We start from the raw sequence: 20,964 nt of genomic DNA on the forward strand, positions 1-20,964 counted from the left end.
AAAACCTGAGCAAAGACATTAACATTCAGACAACATAGGAGGAGATAGACTCTGTAGTTTAAGTCTAGGCAATTCACTAAAATAAAACAAAAACTCACAAAAATATATCAGAATCTGTTGTTGCTACTATATAATGTCTAAAATATATAGTTTTCAACAAAAGAGAAACATACAAAGAAACAACCCATGGCTTTTACTCAGAAAAATAGTAGTCAATAGATATTGACGCTAAGTAGGCTACATGTTGGATTTAGCAAAGACTTCAGAGCACCGATTATAAATATCTTCACAGGATTAAAGGAAACTGTCCAAAGAATTAAAAGAAAATACAATGAAAATAGGAAGTCTCAATAGAGAAATATAAACTATTTAAGAAAAAAAACAGCCAAATGGAAATTCTAGAGTTGTAATATACAGTAACTGAATGAAAATTCATTAAATGGTCTCAACATCAGATTCAAGATGGCAGAGGAGAGAATGAGATAGCTCAAAGGTACAGCACTAGAGATGATCTCCAAAGAGCAGAGAAAAAAGGTACTGAAGAAAAATGAACAATGCATAAGAGATCTGCGGGACAATGCCTGGTGTATCAACATACATGTAATAGGAGCTCCAGAAGGGCAGAAGACAGAATGAGGCAGCAAATTATCTAAAGAACTAATGGCCCCGAATTTCCCAAGGTTGTTATCTACAGATCCAGAATTCTCAATGCCAAGTAAGATAAGCACAAAGAGAACCACAAATAGGCACATAGTCAAATTGCTGAATAAAAAAAAGAAACCTTGAAAGCAGCAGTGGAAAAACAGCTTTGTACAGGGAAACAACAATATGATTAATGGCTGATTTTTCATCAGAATAACAGAGGCTAGAAGGTAATGGAAAAACATACTCAAAATATTGGAATAAAATTCAACTAAAAACTGTATATTCAGGAAAACTACCCTTTGAAAATGAAGGTGAGGGGCGTCTAACTGGCTCAGTCGGGAGAGCATGTGACCCTTGATCTCAGGGTTGTGAGTTCAAGCCCCACATGGGTATAGAGATTGCCTAAATAAATAATACTTTTAAAAAAAGAAAAGAAAATGAAGGTGAGATCGACATTCCCTGATAAACAAGATTTGTTGGTAGCAGTCTTGACCTAAAATAAATACTGAAGGAAGCCCTTGGGCTGAAAGAAAATGGGAGCACATGGTAACTCAAATCCACAGAAAGGAATGAAGAGAATTGGAACTGATACGTGGATAATAGACTGTATACATGAACACAAATACTCATCAACTTGTGAATGGTAAACAAAACGTGTATCTACTCAGCAGAAGGAGGAATAAAGTACTAATTCATGCAAGAACATAGATGAATCTCAAAAACAGCATGATGCATTTTGAAAGAATCGCAAAAGACTACATGCTGTATGAATCCAATTATATGAAATTTCTAGAAGAGGCAAAAACAGAGATAGAACAAAGATCAGTGATTGCCTCAGACAGGATGAGAGTAGGCATTGCTTGCAACCAGCCATGAAGAAACATTTTGGGCGTGATGGATATCTTCTAAAACTGGATCTTGATCATGATTACATAACTATAAATTTACTAAAACTTCATCAGACTGTGTAATTACAATAGTTGAATGTGTGGTATGCCAATTATACCTTAATACAGTGGTAAAAAGTGTTAACAGTGCCTGTTTCTGAGTAGTGTGCGTGGAGATAATTGTCCCTTTCTTTTTGCTTCTATTGCATTTTCTAGACTGATTACATAAACATCTATTATGTTTGGAATAAAAGACAAGTTAAAAGTAAATTTTTAAATAACAACTCTATTTAAAATACTTTTGAAACTAAAATTCTCCCTCTACACACACACACACACACACACGCCCCTGGCAGGAATCCCAGTAAACAATACTCTCTATCAGAGTTTAATTTAGCTAAATATATAGTCTTTCATTGCCCTTGGGAGTTTAATATGGTAGTTATTTGGGGGTCTTAGGATAGGCTGTTCAGGCATGGCTTTCTTTTCCTACAGAAAAATCCATACCTTTCATCAACAGAATAAAATTACGTCAACTGATGCCATCAAATTATATCTCAGACTTTCTGAGGGTCCTTATGAGACCTGGAATGAGAACAGGCAATGACTTTAAGTATGAAATGTCTAATTGAGCCAAAGCTGTATTAGCTACTTGTAAAGGCTAGCGGCCTGCCTTAAATGTTCCCCCTTTTTTTTGCAGATGCTGTTGAGATATATTTTATAAAAAGTATCAATGCGTATCAAGCAACATTGGGCCCAACAGATTATGAAACACTGACGACCATTGAAGAATTCTGCAAATGGCTTGTCCAAAATGGGGAAAAACAGGTAAATCTGAACAGGTAAATCAACAAGAGACAGTGTGATCTTGGGCAAGATCCATTCCTTCATCTGTAAAATAAATATAATAATAGTTCCTCTCTCAGAGAGTGGTCATGCATGAATTAACTATTATTATTAAACATAAGCTTGGAATGTTACCTCTTCACAGAAACAGATTACTTAGGTGACATGTCACAACCGTCTGGTCCAGGTGGGTTACATCAGTGTGACGTAGAATGCCTCTTCCGTAGAGTTAATGGATTAGAACTGGCATACTCCCTCAGAATTGCCCGGAAGATTACAATACACTTTTCTTTAATTCCCTAGGAGGCTTACAGACTGCTAAAGGCCGCCCTGAGGTCTCAGGTCATCAGCTATGGTGATTGTAGTGAAAAGGTGGCCGAAACTTTTTACAACATGGGCAGGATCTGCTTTGCCAAAGGAGAGCTCAGGAAGGCAATTCAGCTGTTAAGGAAGGTAAATGCTGGCTGCTTTTTACATTTTCTCCCGGGCCTGTAAGCACAATGTGAGGAGTGATGCATGTGGGTGTGTGTGTGTGTGTGTGTGTGTGTGTGTGTGTGTGTTTGTTTTCCCTTTCTTTCCCACCCCTCCCCTCCCTTCTGCTTCCTTTCACCTCTCTCTCTTTCTTTCCTTCCTTCTTCTTTTTTCCTTCCTTCTCTATTCCTTTTTATTTTTTAAGTAAAGTGAAAATTCACTTTCTTAGATGTGCTAAAGGAGAATATGATACAGAAAGTTTTGTTGTGTGAATGCCTGGACCAGAGTCTTAAAAGAGTAACACCCCAATGTTAGAATCTGGGTCTGGCAGTGGCCAAATATCAGGAAAGCACCCAAGGTTGGGCGGAATCAGGAACACCTTTTATAAACCATTCTTACCCAAATACCGATTCCTCTTCCAGGGGGCTCAGAGGTCCCTGGATGTTCATATCTTGTAGTAGGATCTGGCAAGAGGTGTGACCAAACAGTTGTTCAGCTAGTCAGCATACTGACAGACCAAGGCTAAAGACATGATAGATCAGTAGGGATATCTCTACATAGAATCTAAATTTGTTCAAGGTCAGAGGAAGAGTTGGTAAAGACCAATCAGTACTCATGTGAGGAGAGTGGAGTCCCAAGCAATCCGTACATGTACATTGGCAAACATCATGTCTGGAGAGATTTTTATCTCATTTCAGGTTAACTAAACAGAATCAGAAAATAAGTTATGAAGACAGTGAATAACAGGAGAAAGGGGGCCTCATTTTGAAGATTCTGAGAAAAAGAAAACCTTAAGAAAATAAGTTGCAGGGTTCAGAAGAGTGTCTTTGAGGGAAGCATGAACATAGGGATGGGAGCAGAGAAACCTATAAGGAGAGAAAACTTTACAATGAAAGGATGACAGTCTGAGGCCAAAAGATGAGATGAGATTTAAGAGTGAAATAAGGGATTTCAAGGAAACAACAAATCCAATAGAATTCAAATCTGCATGGAAAATAGGGAAGACTGTCTTAACATGTCACAGTGATGGTGAGATTTCCCAAATCTAAAATTGCAGCAGTGTCAATAAAAATCAAAACAAAAATGAAACAGACTAACAAAAGACACAGTCCTGAGCCTCCCCTCAAACATTTAAATCACAAGTTCTAAGAGGTGTGTCTAGAATCTGTATTTTTAATACTTCTAGAGATGTCATACCCTGCCCATTTAAAGGATCAGAGATTTATGTGACAGACTCGAAAATCTGTCCTAGAATGCAGAGAGAAGAGAGAGAGAGAGATAATGAGAAAGTCGCTATGGAAGGCAGAGTAGAGATTCACCTAAAGAACGATAATACTTGGAAGAGAAACAGTAATCAAAGAAATCATTGAAAACAATTTTTCTGAAAACAAACAAACAAACAAACCCGCCCCAGCATACATGTTATAAGGGCTTACCATATTCTACACAAGACGAAAGGAGAGCCCGTTCTAGATATTACTTGCTAGTGGCTGTCTGAAGCCATAGCCACCTCCTCCATTTGGAATAGGGAGTCAACTTGGGGATTTAGGATTCTGTAAGGTAGGTGGGGGCTGCATCTTGGTTATCGGCTTTTATCCTGAGGGCTTTAGGCCCGGCTTCAGTGTCCCAGCCCAGAAAGGCGGGGAAGTGTAGAAGGGCATGCTGACAGTATGGCTCTTGTTTTGAGCTTTGAACTCCTTCCTCAATGCTGGGGATCTGCTATGAGTGGGATGCTGGCCATGAGGTTTCTGAATTTGCCGATGTTAATAGATGCTCTTCTGGGGGTTGGCAACTACTCCTGGAGCTAAAACGAAGGCGAGAGACCTCAGCAAAAGTTGATGCTGTGAGGAAACCCCTTTGGCAGACAGAATAGAGCATAAAGAGAGTGACACTTTGGGCTGACTTTTTTTCTTGGACAGTCCAATGTTCATGTAAAAGGAATCAAAGTTAAATGCAGTAGGGTGGAGGTGAGAAGATAAAGAAAAGACAAACCTTAAAAATTATAACCTGTGATGGAATAATTTTTATTTGCATACAATAAACTGCACACATTTTGAGGTGCACAGTTTGATCAGTTTTGATATCTTGACCTGTGAAACCGTTGCCACAATCAAGGTCATGAATATATCGGTCACCCCCAAAAGTTTCCCCAGTCCCCTTTGTAATTAATCAATCCCACCCCTCCCCCACCCCCACCCCCACCCCCAGGCAATAACTGGTTTGCTTTGTCACTAAAGATACATTAGCATTTTCAAAAATTTTATATAAGTAGAATCCTATAGTTACACATTTTTGAATCATTCTTTCAGCATAATTATTTTGGGACTTACCCATATTATTGTGTGTATCATGGTTTACTTTTATTGCTGAATGTTACATTACATGGACAACATGATTTTTTTTATCCATTCACCTGATGATGAACATTTGACCGTTTCCAGTTTGGGTTAATCATTGATAAAGCTGCTGTGAGTGCTCATGCACAAGTCTTTGTATGGATATATACTTTCTTCTCTTGGGTCAATCCTGAGGAGTGAAATGGTAGCACTATGTAATATAATAGGTGTATGTTTACCTTTATAAGAAACTGCCAACATTTTGGAAAATGGTTGCATCATGTTCTATATTCCCACCAGCAGGGTCTGAGAATTCAGTTCCTCCACATCCTTGCCAGTAGCTGGTGTGGCCAGGGCTTTTCATTGTAGCCACCCTAATAGGTATGTAGCGGTATCTCATTGTATGTGGTTTTTAAGACTTCCTTCCTTCCTTCCTTCCTTCCTTCCTTCCTTCTTTTCCTTCCTTCGTTCCTGTCTTTCTTTCTTTCTTTTAGAGTGAGAGAGAGATAGAGAGATCACAAGTGGGGGGAGGGGCAGAGAGAGAGAAAGAGAGAGAATTACAAGCAGAATCCCCGCTGAATGTGGAGTCCAGACAGGGCTCAGTATCACAACCCATGAGGTCATGACCTGAACTAAAATCACAAGTCAGATGCTCAACCTACTGAGCCACCCAGGCGCCCCTCATTGTGGTTTTCATTTGTATTTATCTTGAGCATCTTTCCTTGTCCTTATTTCTCATTTTATCTTCTTGGGTGAAGTGTAGATCCAAATCTTTTGCTCATTTTTCATTAGTTGTTTGCTTTCTTATGATTCTTTTAAAAGTTCTTCATATATCCTAACCACGGTGTGTATGGTGCCTGTAGACTTGTATATGACTCCTTTAAGATAATTGTAAAGTTGCCGGTGTACAATTGTTGGGTGTTTGTATAAACACATGTTCCTAGTTCATGCCATAAATGATGCTATAAAGTGAAAAAAATGAAAGTTCTTCATATATTCTAGATACAAGTTCTTTATTTTTTTAAAAAAGATTTTATTTACTTATTTGACAGAGAAAGCATAAGCAGGGGAAGCAGCAGAGGGGGAGGGAGAAGCAGGCTCCCCTCAGAGCAAAAAGCCCGATGCAGGGCTCCATCCCAGGACCCTGGGATCATTACCTGAGCTGAGAGCAGACGCTTAACCAGCTGAGCCACCCAGGCACCTTTAGATACAAGTTCTTTAACAAATATATGATTTGGAAGTATTCTCTCTTGGTCTGCAGTTTGCCTTTTCATATTCTTAACAAACATCTTGTGAAGAGCAGAAGTTTTAAAATTTAATGAAGTCCAGTTTATCAATTTGTTCTTTTATGGATTGTGCTTTTGATGTTTTATCTAAGAAATCTTTGTCTAACCAAAGCCACAAAGATTTTTCTCTTGTGTTTTCTTTTAGATTTTTGGTAGTTTTAGGTTTAACATTTAGGTCTAGATCCACTCGAGTCAGTTTTCCTATATGGTACTAGGGCTGGATCTCAGTTTAATTAATTAATTAATTTTGCATATGGATATCTGGTTGTTCTAGCACCATTTTTTGAAAAGACATTCTTCTCTCTACTGAATTATCTTTGCACCTTTGTCAAAAATCAGTGTGTGTGTGTGTGGATTTATTTATGGATTCTTTTCTATTCCACTGATCTGTTTTTCTATCTTTTTTTAAAACTAGGCTCCACACCCAATTCATGCTCCTGAGATTAAGAGTCACATGCTTTACCAACTGAGGCAGCCAGGCACCCTCTGTTTTTCTATCTTGATGCCAATAACATGCTGTCTTGATTATTGTAGCTTTAAAACAGGTCTTGAAATCAGGTAGTGTTAGTTTTTCACCTTTGTTCTTCTTTTTCAGTGTTGTTCTGAGTATTCTAGGTTCTTTGCATTTCCACAGGAATTTTAGAATCACTGTATCAATTTCTCCAAAAACACGTGCTGGGATTTAGATTGAGATTACATTGAATGTATAGATCAGCTTGGGGAGAATTAACATTTTAACAATCTTGTGCTTCTTACCCATGAGCACATGGTGTTCCTCCATTTGTGTAGATGATCTTTACTTTCTCCCAATAATACTTTTTATAGTTTTCAATGTACATATCTAGTGCATCTTTTCTTAGTTTTATTCATACTGACTTCATATTTTGATGGTATTTTAAATGTGTCATATGAATTTCAATTTCTGATTGTTGATGCTAGTATATAGAAATACAAGGGATTTTTTTAATATAATAATTTTGTGTCCCATAAATTTGCTAAACTCACTTTTCTAGTAGCTGTTTATAGATTCATCAGATTTTCTACATAGATGATCATGTCATCTACAAATAAAGCTTTACTTCTTTCATTCTGATTGATGCCTTTTATTTCTTATCACATTGACTAGAACATCTAGTACAATGTTGAATAGAAGTGGTGAGAACAGGCAACCTAGTCTAATTCCTGTTTGCAGGGGAAAATAATTTAGTCTTTCATCAATCAGATTTGATGTTAGCTGTAGATTTTTTTATAGATACCTTCTTAGGGTGAGGAGATTCCCTTCTACTCCTGGTTTGCTAAGGAATTTTTGTTTTTAAATCAGGAATAGATGTTGGATTTTATAAGCTTGGGTATTGGGTATTATAAAAATTATTTTTCTGTACCTACTGCTATAATCCCTGATTTTTTTTATGGATACTTCCTATTCCTGTGCCTTCAAGTTCACTGGTTTTTTTTCTTCAATGTCAAACTCTTAGTCCCATCCAGTGTATTGTTCCTTTCAGACATTTTCATCTCCAGAAGTTTGATTTGGGTCTTTTAAAAAAATGTGTTTTTCATGTCCTCACTTAATTTTTTTAATACATGATTAAAGTTACAATAACAGTTTTAATATACTTCTCTGCTAATTCTAACATCTATATCAGTTTGGGATTGATTTTTCTCATATGGATCACACATGCCTTGCTATCTTTGTATATTTTACCTTATTGGGTGCTGGATATTTTTGTATTCCTATAAGTATTTTTGAACTTTTTCTGGAAGTCAATTATAGTTTGGTCCTTTTAGGTCTTGCTTTTTAAGATTCAGTAGATGAGACTAGAACAACATTTAGTCAAAGGCTAAATTTCCCCCATTACTGAGGCAAAAGCCTTCTGAGTACACCACCCAAAGGTCCATGAAAAATGAGGCTTTCCAGATTGGCTGGTTGGAATAAGCACTATACCTAGCCCTGTTCCTTCCAGCCCTGTCAGCTGATTCTTTCCCCAGCTTTAGATGTGCTAATCAATACTCTGCTGAATATTTAAAGGGGACCCACTGCAAATATTCCTGGATCTTTTTCTGTGCAGCTGTCTCTTTTTTACTCTGCTCTGAGAGCCTCCTGGGACTCCCAGCTCCTTATCCTCAATTCAGGGAGTCTGCTGAGCTTCACTTTGTTCCTTTCCCTGCATCATGGCCTGGAAATGCTCTCAAAGCAATAATCTGGGGGCAGTCATAGGATTTATCTCACTTGTTGCCCTCTCTTAGGGACCACTGTTCTTTGTTGGCTGATGTTCAGTGTCTTGAAGATAGTTTCATATATTTTGTTTACTTTTTCTTTTTCTGGCTGTTTCAAGTGCAAGGGTAAATCTGATCCCTATTATTCCATCTTGATTGGAAAGAGAGGTCAGCAATAAAATTTTAAATGGAAAACTGCCTAAGAGTAAAGTGATACAGCATGAGAATGAACTGCAAATTTAGGACCCACACACAGATTTCATTTATGTCCATCCATTTGGTCATAGCTATTTGGAAAATCTTCATGGAAACCACTATTGCAGCCATGTTTTGGCCCTGTTACTTTGGGGATCTGTAGCCACATAGGGCAGTGGTAGGTGCAGTGAAGGGGAATGATACACATAGAACATGGGAGTGTTCAGAGCCTTCAGTTCAGGCTCCTTGTCCTCCGTGGCTGGGAACCAGGAGGAGATGCAGTGCAGAAATTTGAAATGTAAACTCATGATAGCTCCATTCCACTACTGCTCTCGAGTTTGGTTTATTATGAAGCTGCTTGCCATCTGATTCTCTTTACCTTGCTGTGTTTCTCAACTTACCTATAGTGTCTGATGATTCAAATCCTTTTATACGGAAGTGAGCACAGTAAAAGCAGAGACACAAGAGACCTCCTTAACCTATTGCAGAGGTGAGTTCTGGCTCTGATCATCAACCATGTCATCTGTGTGGATATGTGGATATGTGGATAACATGGCCTTGCCCAGATTCATTCACCAACGATGATCACCTTTGTTATTCTTGCTAGTAAGGCAGAATGCCAACCTATACTATGGATTTGGCCAAATCCTTTGGAAGTAACTAGTTGATTTCTAGTAGTGCCTCAGAAACCAATGTTATGGGGGTCTGCTGCAGTAAAACTTACTATTTATAAGATCTCTTTCAATGCTGAGCATTGGAACCAAATCCTACAAGGTAGTATCTCAGCTGACAACTTGTGACAGATCCAATATGGACTTATACAAAGTAAACGAATACATTAAACTTGTTTTTTCTTGCTGAACATACAAAATCTAGGTCCTTCGATATAAGGCAAGTATTTTGGTGGGGGAGGGGGTAGATTTAATTATCTCCAGAGTTAGTAATAAAAGAGTGTTTTGTGCAGACTTGTCCCTTTCTTTATTTGGCATATCATTGCTTTTTGTTCATCTCACAGTGATGTTGACCTTGAGCTATTCTCTTCAAAGACAGATTAAAATTTGTTGGGTGTAAGTGCCTACAACTGAGCTAGATCCTAGTCATGAAGTCATGAAGTACTTAATCCTCACAAATCCCTAGGATGATAGCTCTCATTTGACGGAAGGGAGCCCAATGTTCTGCAAAGGAACGTGCCTAAATTCACTTAGTCTTAGAGGTTTGGGCCTAAGCAAGTGTGACTCTAAAGGCCATGTGCTTTTCCCTTAGAGCCCTCTAATAAGGAGGGGCAGTGTTATGGAGCGAGAGTCAGGACCCTGACTGTAGTTTACCGGAGGTGGCTCACAATGGGTACGTTTCTCACCAGGCTGGACAGGTGAGGGACAAGATGAGCAGAGAGAACACATTCAGTGCATCCTATCCCCACCCACCTGAGTCAGAGCCACACCTCAACGAGGCCCAATAGAAGACTGTGTCCTGCTGTATCAGTACCCAGAAGAGGGCTCTCTAGCCTCTCTAGTAATGCCCATGTGAGGATGGTGTACGGGAAACTTTGTCCTCTACCTGCTAATGGGTATGCAAATACATTTTCCTGGTCAAGAACCATAACTATATATGTGTATATATATAGTTATGTGTGTATATATGTATAGTTCATTTCAGAAATGAACTTTCAGAAAATACATAGTTATATATATAGTTAAATATATAAAGTTCAGAAATGAACTTTCAGAAAAACAAAATATATATATATATGTAGTATAATTTTTTTTTTTTTAGGAGGGGGAAGGGGCAGAGGGAGAGAGAGAATCCCAAGGGGGCTCTACACCCAGCACAGAGCCTGACTTGGGGCTTGATCTCACAACCCTGAGATCATGACCTGAGCTGAAATCAAGAGTCGGATGCTTAAGACTGAGCCACCTGGGTGTCCCCATAATAAAATCATAGGTATACTATAGAACTCCTTCCAATCCCCTGGCATTGTAAAATATATATATACTATTTCTAACCCATAAATAATCCTATTAGGTAGGTGTTTTTATCTCCCATGTTCAGGTGATGGAAAGTTTGAGTATCTTGTTTGAAATCACCTAGCTGGTAAGTGTAGTAAGATTTGAACCCACATCTATCATATTTCAAAAATGCACTTCTTTTTACTATGGAATAAGGATTCTGACTTTGATGAATTTGAGAATACATATGGAGACACTTGGTTAGCAGGTAAGTCTCCAGAGGTGCGTTTTACATATGGAGAAATGAGGACTGGTATTTACCCAGGAAGAGGCAGAGCTGGGATTTTGAAATCTACCACCAGAATGTGCTCTTTGTAGGCAGTGTAGCTTACGCTCTGAAGGCAGACTGTTTGGATTTAAAACTTGGGCTCCAACCTCAGCTCTCTGACCTGGGTAAAGTTATTCAAGCTTTCTCGGCCTCTATTTATTTATTAAGAAAATAATAGTACCTTGCTCAAAAGGTGGTTTTTCTGAGAATAAGATTATGTATAATACAGCATACTTAGATCAAGTTCTGGCAGGTCTTAAATGCTCAGTGGATGTTGGAATAATAATAATAATGATAACAATAATGATAATCTTTCTGAGATGCTGGAGGTAATAGGTCTGAATGTTTAAATGAGAAGCTTTTGTATGTAATGCAACTATTACTATTTTATTTTACAAGTAATGAGTAAAGAGTATATATTACTGGATTCATCCCTGTCAGCTTAACCTGCCTCTGCCATGTACTAAGTAAGTGGCCTGGGGGAAATCATTTAACCTCCTTGAACCTTGGTTTCTCCATCATTAAAATACAGATAATAGTATACCACATGAAGTTGTTGTGTGTTTTAAATAAAATAATGCATAGGACGGTGCCTGGCAGAGTACGTGCTCAGTCAATATTTGCAAAACAGCCTTCCCTCCCCCTTCTCCCTCAAAACTGGAGCTAAAGTTCCACTCAGCTTGTATTTAACAAGAGAAATTTCAAAGTAGCTGGAGTGAATCTATTTCCTCAGTAGCCTGAGGTTTTCCTTCCAGTCTTTCACTGTTCCTTGTTCCTTGTCTGTGGTTTGAAAAGAACCATAGGAGAAGAAGAAATGAGGAGGGGTTGGTCTAACCTCATTCAGACCCCAGGTGGTATGAATTTCTTTAGGTGCATGGAGACTGGCTCTCTCTGTAAATGGCAGTGAGACCGGGACCTGGCAAGAAAATCCATGTAAGAGGAAGAGTCTTTTGAAGGGTTCTGCTGTAGGAGAAGTTGAATCAGTAGAGGTTTTTCTTCCACTGAAACAAGCCCATATCTCATTCCCCAAGAACTGCTGAGCAAAGCCATAGGAGTAGCTGCCAAAGCCCAGATGTCAAAAAAAACCCCAGTACAAAAATTGTTCTCTTTGCTTGAGCATCTCGCTGGAATAATCAATCCCACATGGCCTGGAACATTGCGAGTTTTCCGATGTGCTCTTGTGCTTTCTACCCCACCTCCTCCGGAAACCCCATGACAACATCCACTGGATGTTCACTGCCAGGAGCCCAAATTCTTGGCTTTTAAAGCCTCTGCAAAGAAGTGAAAGCAGAAATGGCCCCTTGAAGCAGGAGTTAATTCTAAGTTTAAATGGTAATTGCAATCCTCAAGTTAAGATTTTAGTGTATTGAAAAGGCACAGAACATCTCAGATTTGGGAGTAAACTTTTACCTAAATCACAAATGTACTTCAGTTTTAATTATTTACATATCAAGCTCCTTCTAGGCACTAAAAATACTAATATGTTTAAGATAGAGTCCTTTCAGAGAAACAGACACGTGACTAGATGACTAGTCTGTAGTAAAGCATTAATAGAAATGTAAACAAAGAGGACAAGTAATACATTGAAATATGGGTGGAAACTGTGTGTACACTGGGGGCAGGTTGCTGGGTCTTCAAAGGAAAATAAAATATCAGCAGGTAGCAGAGAAGCCAGAGGAGGGCATTTCTGGTAGCAGGAACAAAAGCACAGTGGCATGGAGATATTTGATATTTCTGAGGAAATACAAGTGACCGAGGGTGGTTGTGTTTTAAGGTACACGAGTAAGAACATGCTGGAGATGAGTTTGGAAAGATAAATTAGGGTCAGGTTTTGTGATGTTTTATGTGCCATGCTAAGGTGTTTAGAACTTATTTAGTAATCAGAAGGATTTAAGCCAGATATGACATAATCAATTATTGGCTCTACAACATTAACTCAATGGAAGGATAGTTGGGACCTAGGGAGATTTTAGAAGTAGGGAGATCAGTTAGGAGGCAGATACAACAGTCCAAGGGGGAGGTATTGGGAGCCTTAATTATCTAAAGCCATAGTAGGAGGAAGGTGGAGAGGATGGATTGAGAAACAATTTGTGATCTATTCTAAAAAGACCTTAGCACCAATTAGATGGGAGATGTGATGGAGGCAGGAGTCACAGGAGGCTTTGAAGTTTCTAGCTTGGACAATTGGATGAATGGCAATGCCACTAAATGAAATAGTGTTGACAAGTGGAGATCATCCTGGAGGATGTCTAGAGGGCCTGAGGAAGATGATAATTTCTATTTTGGATGTGTTAAGTTTGAGGTACCCACAATGCGTCCACTTGGCAATATCTAGTAGGCTGAATGGTCCAGGAGCTCAAGGAGATAGATTCTGAAGTGAAGGGAATGGATACGAAACCCATGGAATATGTATATGTCAAATGAAAGGGCTCGGAGAGAACACTTACACTGATTTTAGAGATAATATATGCAATGTGATTTGGAATCAAAATAGGGCTTAAATTTGAGCTTTCCTATTTGCAGTGAGACTTCCTGTGTCTTCCGTTCTTCATCTGAAAAAACTGTGAAGAGGCGCCTGGCTGGCTCAGTTGGCAGAGCATATGACTCTTGATTTTGGGGTTGTGAGTTTGAGTCCCATGTTGGGAGTGGAGTTGACTTAAAAAAATTAAAAGAAATAATCTTAAAAATGTGAATAATAAGAGCACTCTATTTTAAATGCTTTACTTAATGTATGGCACATAGTAAGCTGTGAAATGTTAGTTATTGTAATTACTATTATTGTATTATTTGGGGGTCATGCAGAAGGAGGGCCTTCTGTCCTTGTAAATTTTATTTTTAAGATTTTATTTATTTATTTATTTATTTAGAGCATGGGCGAGAGGGGGGGATGAGCAGAGAGAGGGACAAGCAGACTCCATGCTGAGCAGGGAGCCTGACACGGTGCTCCATCTCAGGAACCTAAGATCATGCCTTGAGCCAAAATCAAGAGTCACAGGCTTAACCGACTGAGCCATCCAGGTGCCCCTAGATTTTTTTAATGATAGCAAAACAGTAGAAAAAACTCAAATGTCCACCAGTAGAAACACCGGTACATGTTTATGGTCAATATAATGAGGTCCATGTTTATGATCATATAATATGGTCATTCAAAAACATGAAGTGGAGCTTTGAAGAGTTATAGAAAAATACTACAGATACATTATTAAGGGTAAAAACATGAAAAATACATATTAATGAGTATTATATGTAGCATAACCAATAAATATATATAAATGTATAGTTAGTAAAGGTAACAGTAATTATCTCTGGACATAGGATTATGGGGGACTTTCAACTTCTGTATTATATGTTTGTGCTATTTGACTTTTTTTCTTTACAACAAATATGTATTATACCTGTGATAATAAGAAAGATAAGTTTTTAAAGAGTATGGCATGTGTGTCAAATATTAAGAGACAATATAATGTAGTGTTAAGAGAATGGACTACAGTCAGATGCCTGGGCCATAATCCCAGCTCTGTTATTTATTGGTTGTCTGACCCTGGACAAGTAAGTCACTTTACTTCTCAGTTTCCTTACCTATAAAAATCTATAAAATGTGACTAAATACATTAATGTAAATAAAACTGCTCAGAAAGAGGCCTGACAGAGTATGTGCTAATTAGAGGTGATGGATGATGATGATGATGATGATAAGAGAATGAGGACTAATAAGAAGCCACTGTGCTGGCAAATAGAGAATCACCAGTGTGATTAGACCAAGCTATATTGGTAGAACAGATTTCTGAGATTACTGCAGTAATCCAGATAGCTGATTAAACACCTCTCCAAATCAGGAACTCACTCATTACCTGTCAAAGTGGCCCTTTCCAATACTGGACAGTTCTAATGGTTACAAGAATGTAACAGTCAAGGTCATGGACTTTAGAGTCAGATGGGCCTGTGGAATCCAGGCTCTGCCATTTTCTATGTGTCATTAGGCAAGTTATCCTAAGCCTCAGTTTCCTCTAATGAGGAGTAGAATAGTATCTATAATATGGAAACATAAGGAAGAACAAATGAGATTTTTACATAACACACTTAGCACAGTATCTGGCTTATGGTAAATAAATACTAGCTCAATAAATAAATAGTCAATAAATACTAGCTACTTTTACAACTCCAGCTAGTCATCCAGACATATAGGAAGGATGAGAGTATGGTGCATCAACTTCATTTTTGTTATTTTTAAATGTTTCTAGGACAGCCGCATGCCAAAAAGCTATTTCGGTATTACTTTTGGAGGGTCTTAAGATGTAGAAGCCAGCAGAAGGAGCAGGGAGAATCATCCTTCTCTCTTCACAAGAGGGGAAAGAAGGAATGCCCACTGATCGATTAGTGGTCTGTGGTCCTCTTGGTCATGTGAACAGAACAGAACAGCCTCTTCTGGGCTGAGGGGCTAGGGAGGGAAAGCCGAGGAAAATAGGATTTGGGGAGAGTATCTCCAGAGAGCAGTGCAGCAAGGCAGAGCATAGGTGATGTGCTGTTGGCCAAACCAGCCTTGGGCAAGACCTTCGTGATGAACTTTATGCTCCATCAGCTGGTTTCCCGGCTGCGGCGTTCCTGTTCTTTTCCCAGCATTTACCAGTAAATATTCCAACACTGCCTCTATAAAATACGGGGGGAAAATATTTGGGCAAACCTTGGTGTATGAGTGGGTGGGAGGCAAATGTGCTCTTGCATCCTGGTGCCAAGGGGCAGCGGCTTGTTCAAGGCAGGCTACTAGGAAAAGCTGGAGGCACTGGGGCAGATGGGGAAGGGAGCCTTTAGCTGCTCACCTTGGGGCCTCCCTGAGGAGGAACAGAGGGTGCTCAGTGACAGAGAGGTAGTTCGCGGTACCTTGTCTGTAGCAAAGCAGGAGAGGAATTCTACAATCTACAGCCTTCTGCCACATCCACAAAAATGCATTGTTAGGAGGACATAGTTTGGAAGAGGGCAAGGAGATCGAATATTTTTCATCTCATGGGCCCACTCTGTTAGTGGTTTCCTAGAGCGATGCTTGATGTTCCAGAGCAAAAGCCTGGGTTTGGTGGAGCTGATTTACTAGTATTGTCCCGGGGTATGGGTGTGGGGGGATGGCTGACCCGCTGTCACAGATTTGCTATTCGGGTACAGCGACAAGAGCAGGATACATTGAGTGAAGGCACCTCATGTGTGAGGCCCAACTCTGCTATGAAATAGCTACGTGACCTCTGGTTGCCTAAACATTCTGAGTCTGTTTCCTCATCTTCATTCATTCCTTCAACAAACATCTCGTGAGCACCTACTAAGCGCGAGGTGTGGTTAGAGATGTGGGCGCTAATAAAGATAAATAAAACACGGTCGTTACTCTTGAGTGGGAGAGGCAACCATGAAAAAATAATGAAAATATGAGTGAGTCCTGTAGTAGAAATCTCAGTGCAGTGCGAGTGGAGAGACAATCTAAGAAAGCTGGTTAAAGACTTCACTGAGAGGGTTACATCTGAGTTGTTTCTTGAAGGGCGAGTAACAGTTCATCCAGGTGGAGAAGAGAAACCATTCCGGGAAGAAGGAACTGTATATGCAAAGGCCCTGAGGCATGACAGAGGACAGTGTATCGAAGCAATGGTAAGTTCTTTATGGCTGCTGTACAAGGTAGCATTTCCTAGAGGGTACTGCAGGGGTTGCTGATTGCAAGGGATGTGGCACTGACTATGAGGAGGAGGGAGAAAGGCTCCAGAGGCAGATCAGTTTAGGCAAAAACAAACTAGGGTAAACAAAGTGACACACGTTCATTTCCCAGACTTCTCAGAACTTTTAATATACTAAACTTCCCTATTTGGCATGTTGAGAACAAATTAATTAAAAAAAAAAAACACTGTATTCATATATACCTGAATTCTTTTTGAAATGGTCAGTGACTTAAATTTTGGCAAATAAAACACAGTCTTTAGAACCAAAGTAGAGAAACCATCTAAGATTTGGTTTTATTTTAAAGCAAGGGGTGTAGCACATGCTTGAACTGAGGGTACAAGAATGCTTTTGTAGTTTGGTGAAGAATTTGGGCCCCACTTCAGGACATAATAAAGTCTGTGAACACGAATACCTCACCAATGAACTATTTTATCTGATGGCAGAAACATGACTTCAGTACATCCCTATGAACTAATTTTTCTTTATGATTCATGGTGGTTGAGAGTTAGCTCCGGAGATAGACGAGCCTGGGTTCAGACCCCAGAACCACCACTTTCTAGCTGCAGGTAATCCTGGTGTCCTCATCCACAGAATGGAGATGAGAATGTACCTGTCTCTCAGTGTCGTAATGAAAATAAAATGTATGTAAAGTGGTTAGCAGGGTGCCCCGCCCCACAGTATTCGTATGTTACAGTATGTAACAAATAATAGCTATTTTTATTTTTACTGAAGCCTGGGCTTTGAGTTTATTACCTTCTAGTTACAACATTGGTGCATGAAGCAAAAGGAGAAGGTTGGTAACTATTGTTGGTGAAAAGCTACCACCAAGCTGGCATGGAAAACATTTTGCTGGTTAACATCCCGAAAGCGAGCTGGAGCTTATCAGCCCTTGGAAACAGACAGTCTGACACAGTTACTTAAACCCAAAGAAGATAATGTATACACTGTGGATGGAAATCAGTGTCCTTTCAGTGACCTGGAGATTTCAGGCCAGGGGAATCCTGCCACCTGTGGCAGGAGGGTAGCAGGCCCAGGCAGATTTCTGGTTACTATCACTAGCAGAGGTCCCTCAGATTTCTGCCCACCTCTGAGTTTATGAGACCCTGGGCCATTGACTTAATTTGCGCCTATTTCTTCTACAGATTTGAAATCACATTATCTCTTGGTTTACTGAGAAGGAAGTTAAAGTGCCAGATAGCGTTCTGTGTTTTATGCAGTCAGTAGTAGAGAATGAATCTGTCTTTAGTGGAACTTGCATAGAAGGAAAGTCTCATAAAATTTTGTATCTCATGTTTCTGTGGAACAAATGCTTTTTTTTCAGGCAAATAGGGGCTATGAAAACCACACTTTGCAGGCTTGAGGTCTAAATAGGAGATGACTGAAGAACACTTAATAGAAACCAGGTTTCTGGACCAGATTTCTTTTGGACCAGATTACTTCTAACTCCAGCCCAACTTCTCCAGTATTAGGAAATCAGAGTATGGGAATCTTAATGGCTGGAAATTTGGGAAGATAGATCCTCTTTGTAGCACTTAACAGGGCCTCTGGGCTCTAAAATCTGTGTGTTCATGAGAACAGACCACCTGAAAATTATGAACAATATAAAAGACCCTAAATTTGACCAATTTTTTCAGCTGTGATTAAAAGCAATCCAGGTATCTAAGACATCCTTGGCTGCCATCTGAATCGAAGGAAGAGCTCCCTCCTCTTTAGGGAGAAAAACCAAGACTCTAGAATCATTTTAGAGGCCTATTACAAGAGTCAATATTTTAGGGGTATGGGCACATGGTGAAATAGTTGCCTCAGACTCAGTCCAGCCTTCTAGCTTAATAAAGCAGTGATTTGGAGCTGGACGAGATGGCAAGAACAAAGAAAAATACACAAATGGTTTTCTCCTTCCCTTTAGGTCTTCTGTTATCAGTAAAGAGAAAACCTCCATACAAGATAGCCAACAATAAAGCCAACCTGTTGATAACAAAAATTCTGGATCACAAGATAGATTTATCAACACTGATAGCAATGGCAGGTCAAAGGCAGAATTAAGGACTGTAAAGAAAAAAAAAAAAGGTCTACTGAGCAGCACCATTACAGGTAAAATACCCAGGGGCCATTAGAAAGCAGGATCCTGATTGGTAACTTGGGGTGGAGAGGGGGGGTCAGAAATCTTTTTTAGACCGACGCTTTTAGTTTTTTAGTGACTGGGACTCCAATACCTTTCTTATTTCCCTTTTATAACTAATTTTTTTCAGTTCTGGTTTTTAAAGAAGATTCTGCAATATCTAAGTAGTTTATTGGTGACTTTTAATATACTATTTGGAAGTACTTTTAGTCATATCCTGTTTCAGGTCACTAAAACTGCCTTGTGAAGAAACATTTGATCTTCCGAAAACATTTGCCCTGGTTTCATGCCATGTTAAGAGTCAGAGAGGGCTTTTTGATTCTTATTATAAATGAAGAAACAAGGGACAAGAGAGGTTGATTTGTTCAAGGTCAGCCTGGCGATTATAAAGCTGACTTCCTGAATCATAGATGATTATACCTTCTATCCCACTAGGCTGCCCTCAACCCAAATTGGATTAAGAAGGCTTGTTTTATGGAAGGAATGTTCACCAAGGTTTAAAAAAAAAAAAAATCCTTACCCCCTGAACAAATGTGTATCTAGGAAAAGAAATTGGCAATCTCAAATTAAATTCCTTACTGCCTTCTTCAAGGTACTCAGGGAGAACAATCAGATCCCTGTGAGTTTATAAGAAACTTTTATTTTCCCTTTTCATCAGTTCTCAGTTGGGTTAGCAGATTTAATGGAGCTCAAAGACTGTCTTTGGGATCCAAGTGTCTTCTAACAACATCTCTACTTCACTCAGTGCTTATAAGAATTGGTTCTTCATTCAAAAAATTATTTTTTATCTGTCCTTTGTTCAGTCTGTAAAACCTAATGATGAACCAGTACCCAAGCAATGTATAGTGGTGAGTAGTGTGCTGCTTTGGCTTAAGTACATAATACCAGTTAATCCAATGGCTTGTCTACAGACTGGTAGTCTCCGTCCTGCAGCTATGTTCTCCCCTCGCTAATTCCCAGAGAGCTTTCAGTTTGGCACTCAGGGCTAAAGTCTCAGATTGCAGCCCTGCTTGAAGGCAGCTGTATCCCACTGACCTTTACTGCAGTGCTTGTGAACTGGTCACCCAGTCTGTCCTTGCTAATTTTAGCCCTGTCTGGAGATAGGCCTGCTGTTCTTACGCAGAATATTCTGAATTGACTAAAGTAGCCTCAGAAGAGTTGCTTCCATTTTCACATATCCAGATGAAAACGGGTTTTCAACAATGACTGTGATAAAAAACAAAAGTACTAGACAGAAGTGGCCATTTGGACTCCATTTTGCATAACACTAAAATTATTTTGGGGGACCCCAAACGTCTTAAGATCTCCAGACTGACAAACCTGTATCAATAAAACAATAGCATAAAGTGTAACATTGCAAAACGTTATTGGTGTGATCCTTCTATTGCATTTGAAATTAGTTTTAAACACTTAAATATTCCCAGTGTTTATTGTCAGTGTAAAGTTGCTAGTAGTCCATTTTGTGAAATTTTGATGTTAAATTGTTTAATGAAACGGTGGTGATAATGAATGGTGGCTATGGTTTAAATATCCTCATACCTGAGAAAATATTGTTACTTATGTCGGTTCTAAAAGTTTTCAAATTTTAGTATTTTGTGAAATCCCCAAGTTTTAAGAAACCACCTTGGAAATAGTCAACTCAGTAAAACTGAATATAAACTTGCATTCTCTTTTGGAAAACTCTGGATGAGAACTAAGCCACTTTCTAAATTCATTCATTGGGAACCAGCAATCTGGGTAATCCACCCCAATCAAACACTTGATGTTTCTAACAGATCTGCGTAAGGTCATTCACAACCTTCAGATTCTTTTTAAATTAGCTAACAGGTGCTGGGAATGCAAGCTGGTGCAGCCACTCTGGAAAACAGTATGGAGGTTCCTCAAAAAGTTGAAAATAGAGCTACCATACAATCCAGCAATTGCACTACTGGGTATTTACCCCAAAGATACAAATGTAGGGATCCGAAGGGGTATGTGCATCCCGATGTTTATAGCAGCAA

The 20,964-nt window shown here is 39.2% G+C and overlaps 1 protein-coding gene across 1 annotated transcript in view; it reads left to right on the forward strand.

The window, feature by feature from the left end:
• TTC23L (tetratricopeptide repeat domain 23 like) overlaps positions 1-20,394 on the forward strand; it is a 52,553-nt gene extending 32,159 nt beyond the window's left edge. Inside the window, exons 9-12 of the mRNA XM_081825987.1 lie at positions 2,233-2,360; positions 9,288-9,370; positions 16,673-16,779; positions 18,752-20,394. Coding sequence (XP_081682113.1) covers positions 2,233-2,360; positions 9,288-9,370; positions 16,673-16,754 — 293 coding nt within the window. The 3' untranslated portion in view covers positions 16,755-16,779; positions 18,752-20,394. The remainder of the gene's footprint in view (positions 1-2,232; positions 2,361-9,287; positions 9,371-16,672; positions 16,780-18,751) is intronic.
• The last annotated feature ends 570 nt before the right edge of the window (positions 20,395-20,964 follow it).

This window comes from Leptonychotes weddellii, chromosome 7, assembly GCF_054177405.1.
Source record: "Leptonychotes weddellii isolate Sample4059 chromosome 7, ASM5417740v2, whole genome shotgun sequence".
NCBI classification, from domain to species: domain Eukaryota; kingdom Metazoa; phylum Chordata; class Mammalia; order Carnivora; family Phocidae; genus Leptonychotes; species Leptonychotes weddellii.